Here is a 9,068-nt window from a genome sequence, read left to right as displayed (position 1 = left end):
TTTTCACCCTCCTTTCCTTTTTTTTTTTTTCAATTTCCCTCCGGGGGAAGGGTTTCGGGCCGCGGTTTGTATGTAAACATTTGATACAGGACGGGTTTGCTGCCTTCCATTAGCAGGGGCTCCTTTGTGGGACGCCGTGGCTGCATGTCGGGTGATTATTCCGTGAAATGGGGGCGGGGGGAAAAAAAGGTACGGGCCTGTTTTAAAGAAGGAATTTGAATAATAATAATGATAGTAATAATGATAATAGTAATAATGATGATAGTAATAATAATAATAGTAATAATAATAATAATTATATCTTAATAATAACATTCTAATAATGTATTTATCATAATAACGCAATAGTATCAATAATAACAATAACAATAATAATAATAATAATATGTATATACTAAAATTCACCTGTGTGTCTTTTGGTAAGCAGGAGGAAAGCATTCATCTGATAAATCACCAGGAAATGGTAGGAAATTTGCTTGAATAAGCTGAATCCAAGGATATTATGGCTAAACAAAAACGTGGAACTAAAGGGGCTCAATCCCACTTAAAATTCTGCCAGAGTTGTTTAGAATAAATAAGGAAATTTCTTTGTTTTGTTTTGTTTTGTTTATTTAGTGCAGAAAGGAGACTGTGAAATGGTGTCAGCTGTGGCTTCTCAGGAAAATGTCTACAGTACATACTGCAGCCGAAGTTGCAAAAAAAAAAAAAAATCTGGCCAGAAAGGGTTAACCCCAGTGACATGAACTTCCAGACAGGCATCAAAATTGTCGGAAGAGGCAACAAAGGGAGGCAGGAAGCTAGAACCTGTTTGGGACACTGGGATGTCTCTGTGGGTATAAATACATACATGGGCATGCCTATGAGGTTGTGTCCTGACAAGATGCATTATGTAAAAACATTCTGATGTGGCTTTGCTGCTGAATAAACAGCAATATTCTCATTGATGTGTTTATTTCCTCTGGTTTCAATATTTTGCTTCTATTTCAGTTTAGACATTAACATTGTGGAGTTTTTACAGCATCCTAGGATATTCTGGATAAGAGTTATTTCTTCAGTACCAATGGATTTGTGATTATTTATTTTCTAGTTGCACGACATGTGTCCATGGACTTTCCCTTTAGTTTTGGCTCTAAGTGCTTTGGTACACACTGCAAACAGCTCTTGGCACTGATTCCCTGGGCAAGGCAATTGTCCAGTGATGTCTGGGAATCAGCCAGTTGGGGTTGAAAGCAACTTCCACCACCTACAGCTGCTTAAAGCAGCCCACCGAGGGATTTCAGAATAGTGGTTTGAAGTAATCACCCTGAGCTCTCTGAGAATTTGTTATAGGTCTTGTAATTAATTGTTTACTATTACTTTGGACTATTTGTACTTTCTGTGTATGAATTGTGGCATGTCCTTGCGCACATCGATTCCCTTTGGAGGGGTCAGTTTCCCAATCTGGTTCATCTTTCTTGCTGCTTTGATAAATAAAGCTAGAATAGCAACAAGGTGCCCTGGCACGTGGCTGCCAGGCCACTGAGTTAGCCAAGGGTGGCTAAGCCCTATCTCTAGCCCTTTCTCTTCTACATCCCTTCATCTAGTCATCTCCTAAACTCTCTTTGTGCCCTTGGTGTGCATGTCATCTGCGCCTATGCTTTTAGTTTGTTAACTACATGATTTATATGACAATTTAATTTTTTAAAGAGTTTGGTTGTGGTTTTTTTCTTTTTAAAAGACCCCATTTTTCTTTCTAAACATGAAAAAGAAAACCAATAACCCAAGAGGATGAAGTTGATTGAAGTTTTACTTGTCAGATGTGTAGTTCTGCAGCTGGTGGCAGCAGGTCCTACTTCCAGAATTTTGCAGTGAGCCTAAACAGGCTGTAGAACACCAGGCTACTCCTGGGCAGCATTTTACACCCTTGCAGACATGGACATAGGGATTCCAGAGGCAATCCTGACTTTTGTGCCGTTTTTCCTGACTCTTTTCTGAGCGTGGTCTTCATTCTGTGCCTTTTCCTCCAGAGGGCGGTACCTCCATGAACGTGGGATGGATAAAACCTGTGCCGGGGAGAGGGTTTTGGAGGAAGAGTGAATTGCTGCATGGCCTGTGCTAGGAACGACCCAGGGAAGGGTGATTTATGAGCACACTCACCACGCTGCTTTTAGGAATCCTGAACTTTAGAGCAGGGCTTCCTTGCTTCCACTTCTGCAATGGGACTGTCATTGACCACTTTTTTTCCTTCATCTCTGAGCACTTAGGGGCTGAGAGGGGACAGCAAAGCCAGTGGCTTCTGCTGAAGAATTTCTAGAGCTGTCTTTATGGATCAAGTGGCAGATACTTAAAAGAAAAAAGTGACAGATTTTTCTGGGTGAGCCAACATATTTGTGTTAAGAGCTGCTGAAAACAATTGGGCTCACAGGAATGAACAATCCCACTCTGTAGTACTGAATCATGAGGGGTAAGTTCTTCCACCCACAAAATAGGTTTTACATTTCAAAACTCCCCCCCTCCATTTATTCTAATTTTAATGGCTATCAAACAAGATCTTATGATAACTGTCAAATTAAAATTTAGTTGTTGCCATGTTATTACTCTGCCTTTAGAAGCTGAGTAAAGCTTCAGAGGCTACACAGTGTTAGTCTGAAATGAAATTTCATGAATCACCTTGCAATATGAGGAGGTAAGCAGAAGAAAAGAGATCAGAGTTGGTTCTGCAAAGCCACAAGGGGAGGCAGGAACAGAGATTGGAAGAGGACTGATAAGCAGAGCCATGCAGTGTTTCCTGGCCACAGTAAAACAAGGGAATAAACCCTGTAAAGTTTTCTGTCTAGTGGAAGCATTTATACAAAGCAACAACAGAAACTCTGGTGCAGCTCCATGGGCAGCCTATCCCCTAACACCTTTGGGGCTGGGACAAGTCCTATCCCCCAGGAAAACCGAAAGCCTGGCTTGGCTTGTAGCCACTGCAGTACAGCCCTTTGCTTAGTGATGCCTCACTGCCACACAAACACATTTGTGAACCTGGTTAACAGAGACCGCTGGGCTGCCCATCTCATGGCAACGAGGTCTGCTGACTTGGGTAATGTCAATGAGCCTCACACCACAGAAAAACGTTCTTGGGAACTGCTCCTGGTCACTGGTGAGACCCTTAATCCTTTGGAGTTAGGGGCAGGGACTCCCCGGCCCCACATGAACGAGACCAGCTGAAATGTGCTGAGGAAATGCCCTGTCCCAGTGGCAGCCAGGAGCCTCCCTGGTCACAGATACTGATTCAGCAGTGGGGTACCATCAAAAATTGGTAATTGTTGGATATGCATGAACTCACCCTACTCTCCTGCAATGCTACTCTGGGAATTACAAGCCCCATTTAAAATGGAAATGTGACACTTGCACTTTTGAGTTGTAATTTCTTAGTGCTGCAGGATAAAGTCCAGCCCCCTGTCCTTTCCTCCCTGCATTCCCTTCTGGGTAAGGCTGGCAGGAGCTTGTGGAGTAGGAGCAAGCCCAAATTGCAGTGTCAAATCCCAGACACTTCATTCAAAGCACAAAAAGCCTCACTTCTCTGCATCTCTCCCCTTGCCATTAGGATCTCTGAGAGCTTCCACAGAGGGCTGCAGAGCCTCCGCAGTGTGAGTTTGGGGAGTCCTGCAGAATGGTGCTTTCCTAAGCCTTTACAGGATGAGATCCTGCCTTAGAGCAGTAGTGGGAAGCCAGGAGACAGCATGCCCAGGAGCTGTGGCAGAAACCTGCTCTGTGCCCTTCTGGTCCCATTTCTCCTCTCAGCCCTAATGGAAGCCTGGCATTCCAGGGTGAAAACACACCCTGCAATAGTTCTGCAGCCATTCTTGCCTGGACACTGCCCAGCAAAGAATTCCCTGGAGGAGGAGAAAGCTCCCAACTGGCCTTTTTCTCTCTTGAAGCATGGTAGGCAATGTCAGAGCTGATGCCTTTCATCTGCATTGCCACATCCTGCTCATTTACCACTGCTCATTCTGCACTCTCCTCTGGTGCCACTTGCCTGCTCTTCATGATTGCCCAAGTAACAGCAGGGACGTGCTGCAAATACTCTGCTCTGGAACTGGTAACACAAACAGCAACAGCAGTTCTTCATTTTCCCTGGCTCTCTGCTGCAGTGCTAGAAGTAATGCCTTAAAATACCACAGGTCCCATGAGAACACCGAGGTGTCTTTTTCTAGAAAATAAAGCTTTTAAAAACAGGTTCCAAACTAATTGACCAGGCTAAAGAGTGAAAAAACCCAAAAAACCCAAAAGATAAAGAGCTCTCCTAAGCACTAGAAGTCCTTCAAATAGGGGAAGTAACAAAACAAAAAGTGGATGTAAAGGTAAACTTGTTTTGTAAAAAAAATCAGGTAAACTTGTACAAAAATCAGTGAAAAATTCATTGCAGCCTTCGATTATTGACATTCTAACCCTCTATTAATGAAAAAGTCTCAGAATGACTGTCACAGGGCAGGGATGAGTAGCTGTCTAGCTGCATTAGGATCATTTTAGTGGCTAAAAGTTGTCTTTAGTGTCCAGAATTTATTGGTAAGGGTCACAGTAAATCTAGAGACAGCACGACAGTGGGTGAAATATGTGAAACTAGGAGATGGTGAGTCAAGCTGTCATGGCCCTGAGCTGCACTGAAAGGTTTAATGCTGTTAATTTACCAGACTTGGAGGGATAATTTCCAGATGAATTGGTACATCTGCACTGGTCTGGAAACAGTGTACATTAAACACTGATACTTTATCACAGCCTGCCTCCCCTCAGCTTCTTCACAGTTTGGGAGGGAGTCTGCCCCCATCCTGCTTGGAATCAGTGTAATAGTATTCAGTGGGCAGAAAGATGGAATCAGATTGTGCTTCATTTCTCGACAGGATTAAAGGAGAGTCTAAGGCACAACTCAGGCACTATCAATAAACCACAATATAAAAAATGTTTTATAGATTTTGTATTTAGATATTAAAGCTTTACAGAGTCATTTCATTGAAAGAGATACAAGCTTTTGAGAGATACCTTTGGTATATCATTTTTCCTTCTGCATTTCGTCAGTCATGAACATTATCGACAGTAAGGCTATGACACATAAAAAATAACATGTTAATAAATGATGGGGGTTGAGAGTTACATAAAAACTCCATGCTGGTTATGTTTGTTTGATGTGTATCCTGTTGTGGTTCACCCATGTAGTTTTTTGCAAATATATTTCACGATTCTTTGGCAGCAAATAAAAAGAAAAGTAGTAGTATACCAAAAGTTAAAGTACACAGATAATTCATTAATGCTTTGGATGGAAAAATGGCTCATTTTATTAAAAAAGGAATAGCTCAATTTATTATGAAATAATATTTATTTACAGGTATTTTACATTTTTTATAAAATAATAAAATTGTATCCTAAAATGCTTTATTTATTTTTATTACTTATCTGCTTGTACAAAAGAAGCAAAGACACTGTCTTCTTGTTCTAGCAGAACCTCAGGCTTGTCATATTCCAAAATAACCCCTCTCTTCATTACAATAACCAAATCTGAATTGAGGATTGTGTGCACACGGTGCTGAAAAACAAATAAACAAAATGCCAGGTCAGTGTATCTCTCTATTCAATATATTCCAGGATAAGATGAATTTTCCTATCAAGTTCAAGTTTGATAAAGGCTACTTATTTTCTGTGTAAACAGTGCAGATAAATATACAGACCAAGAGCCAGGTGGATACTCAAGTACCTAAAAACTACACAGGTACTTTAGTATGAGGAATCCTAAAGTTCCCTTTAGAAACTTTCTAAAGCCCAGAGTCCTGCTCCCAAGTGCAGCCAAAAGAAGGCAGCCAGGCAGAGTAGGAACTGGACAACTGAGTGTGGAAGTGCCAGTGGGAAGTTGGGAATTCTCCCACTCCTGGATTCTATCTGGGTCTGGGGTGGCTCCTGGGCTTACTGTGGTTTGTCTATTTAGAAAGCTGATCCAGTCAGTTTTACAAGACTTGGGCCACATCTTCTCCTGAGCTTTCACAACCATTTTGCACCCATATCCTTTGGAAAAGGCTTTTCCATACTTCCTCCCCACTGCATGAACAAGTACTCCCTGTTCTGTGCGCTCTGGGCTGTGTTCCTCAGAGTTTCACCTGACACCCCTTGCCTGTGACTTGGCAGACCTCTCTCTCATGTCCCTACATTGTCCTTCTTCCTCACAGAAGGGCCCCAGCCTGCTCAGCTGCTCCCTTCCAGGAGCAAATCCAACACCTCCAAAATCATCCTGTGCTTCTCAGCATTTTTCACTTGTAATGTGTTGTTCTGGGCAAAAGGAGACTGGAACTGCACACAGTATCCAAGGTATGTGTGAACTATGGACTCTGAGTTCAGTCTTCTCGTTCCTAATAATCTTTTCTTTTTTATTTCTTTGTCCATACCACATTTTTCTATCCTAACTCAAGCCTTACCTAAACAAATAGCATGCATTGTTTCCATCTTCTTTTTAAATAAAATGCTTCAGTAATTTCCATAATCCCTGTCAGATTCCATCTCCTTTACTGCTTCTTTTAGGTTTTTTTTTTTTTCCCTACCATTTATTTTTGGGTTTAGTTTTTTATAAGCCTCTTCATACTGACAGAATTCCACTTTTTCATGTTAACTGTAACTGCATGGAATTTTTTTGGATCTGTTTCACTCCCTCAGGGATATTTAATCTCAGAATATTATGGTTGCTGTTACACAGCTGCTCTTCACCCATAAGGTTCCTAATCAAGTCTTGGGCATCCTCAGTATCAAAACAACTCTTGTATTTCCTTCTCAGGCTTTCCTAGCCAGATTTTCCATAAAATAATCACTGATGGCATCTACAAATCTCATATCTTCTGCAGTTTCTATGACATTTATCCATTCCACAGGCAGGGGCAGGGGACTGAAATATCACATTCCAGCTGAATTTGCTGCCCTTGTCTGATCTCTTTCAGTGTAACACAATCAGTGCTGCCACCCTGGTAATTGTGAGTAATACAGAAGATAACAGAGAGCCAGAACTGTAACTCCTACTGTTCCTATTCTTCCTAAACAGAAATTATAATACATGGCTTTTTCTGGGGAAAAAAACCCCACCAAAACCAAGACAAAACAAAACCACACCTGAAAATCAACACAAACAAACAAAAAAACCCCACCCAAACCAAACAAAAAACCAAACCAAACAAAAAAAACACAACACCCCCAAAACCATTACCCATCCCACAAACCCCCTGTGTTATGTTTCCACTACAGAATGTTTTGAATACAAACCCACCTGCTGTAAACCTCATTTACAATTGGAAGTAAGTAAAAATATTCAAAGTAAGTTTATTCCAAAATATTGTTTGAACTGTGCAGTTTAAAACTCGCTAAGAGTGCCAAAGAATAATAAAGCTTTTTCAGCCTGTCCCCAAACAAACTGAAAAAGATACATAAATGCAAAATACAGTGCAAATCTGAATTTCATGCAGAGAAATCGGGAAATGTCATGGTTATGATTCCTTTGTTTTTTTATAAAGACACACTGGATGGATACCATAAGATAAATCAGATCTTCTATTATACATTTGCTAGGTGAAAATAAATGATGCTCAGAGATTCCTGAGCACAGATTTCCCATGTTGAATTTTCAAATGTTAAGGAGCATACTGACTTCATTTCAGCTCCCTGAAATGTGTATTTACTTGTCCTTAGTTAAATGATTATTTTAGCTTGATGAAATTTTTATTTTGCAGCAAAGTATATGGCATTTTAAATTAGCTTAAAATGGGAAACACAAGATAGAGAGCATATTTAGATTATGTACCTTTACAGGTAATTTGACTTATGCAACACATTTAAGAAGCCACTCTTATGAATTTAAGTAAGAAATTTAAAAAAGGAAAAGAAAGCTTACATTTAAACACTATTTAAAAAAAGGAAAAGATGACTGGCCCAATTACCACATTTATTAACACTGACAAGAGGTGACTAATGGGGCATTTCAGATCCCTGTTAGCATTAGGATGGCAGCAGGGACTGTACTTACTGCAATTGTAACCACAGTGCGGTCAGCAAACGCAGTCATGACCACCTTCTGGAGAATGTTCTCCTAGGGAAGGAACAACATTTGGTGCTTTTCAAACAACAGAAGTTGCATGACAGACAAGATAAAGAATAAGAAGGTTTCAGTAAGTAACCACTGACTATTCCATGCTGTTATTTATCATCCATTGCAGAAGTGAAACATGAGCTCCGTGTCCGAACTAAGGCAGAGCCTGGTCTCTCCTGCCATTGCCTCTGGGGCTCAGCAGACACCAGAGCTGTGCCCTGGCCCCAAACTCCTGCTGTCCTGGCCTCAGTCTGACACTGAGGAGACCCAAGATGAATTTGGGTGCTGCCAGGCTGCCCATGCTGGCGCCTCTGTGGCGTGTCCTTCACCCCAGTGCAAGCCCAGGAATGTCCCAGCACAATGGGGACATCTAACACCAAGGGGTGGCAGGGACAGGCAAGGGACTGCACTGTACCTGGCATAGCTAACAGTGGAGATGATATTTAAGGTGGCCTTAGCATACATAGCTCTCACTCAACAAGTACTCATCCTTGGCTATTTAGGAGCCTGTTGTTGCATTCCAAACTGCCTGGAAGTGTCACGAGCACAGATACCTCCATTTTTTATTAGCTGCTCTTCAGAGAAGTATTGCAAAGGAGGAAAACTCAAAATTCAAAATGTGTTCCAACTGCACTACGGTTCCCTTGCTGAAGCTCAAACACCAACATTTTACTGAACTAAAAATTGTAGCTGTTCTAACAAACCCCTCCAATTATGTTCTTTACTTACAGTGGAAAGAAAATGGAAATATTTCCTGTAATAACATAAGAGATGAAAAAATGTACTATTCTATTTGGCTTAAACCCAGTCACTACACTATTACTGAGTGCCTAAGCATCTGCCTAGAAATTCCAGGCAATTAATGCAATAATCCAGTATGTCTTTTCTGTGTCTGTGTTTATTTCCTTGCCTCTACTTTCAAACCTTTTAACTTCCTGCCACCCATGCTGGGAAAACTTGTCACTTGCCAATTCACCCTTCACTGACCATC

General features: G+C 41.2%; 1 protein-coding gene across 2 annotated transcripts in view; it reads right to left on the bottom strand.

Annotated features, from left to right (window-relative positions):
* Positions 1–4,939: 4,939 nt before the first annotated feature.
* The window catches only part of ABCC8 (ATP binding cassette subfamily C member 8), a 75,174-nt gene continuing 71,045 nt past the window's right edge, over positions 4,940–9,068 (bottom strand). The window contains exons 38-39 of one of the 2 annotated variants that reach the window (XM_005486610.3): positions 8,015–8,077; positions 4,940–5,545 (exon numbers count right to left, since the gene is read on the bottom strand). In XM_005486610.3, coding sequence (XP_005486667.1) covers positions 5,408–5,545; positions 8,015–8,077 — 201 coding nt within the window. In that variant the 3' untranslated portion in view covers positions 4,940–5,407. The remainder of the gene's footprint in view (positions 5,546–8,014; positions 8,078–9,068) is intronic. The other variant, XM_026793143.2, reaches the window with a different exon arrangement.

Source organism: Zonotrichia albicollis, chromosome 6 (assembly GCF_047830755.1).
Source record: "Zonotrichia albicollis isolate bZonAlb1 chromosome 6, bZonAlb1.hap1, whole genome shotgun sequence".
Taxonomy (NCBI): Eukaryota; Metazoa; Chordata; class Aves; order Passeriformes; family Passerellidae; genus Zonotrichia; species Zonotrichia albicollis.
The sequence above is the reverse complement of the archived record's forward strand: the minus strand, read 5'-3'. Positions and strand labels throughout refer to the sequence as shown.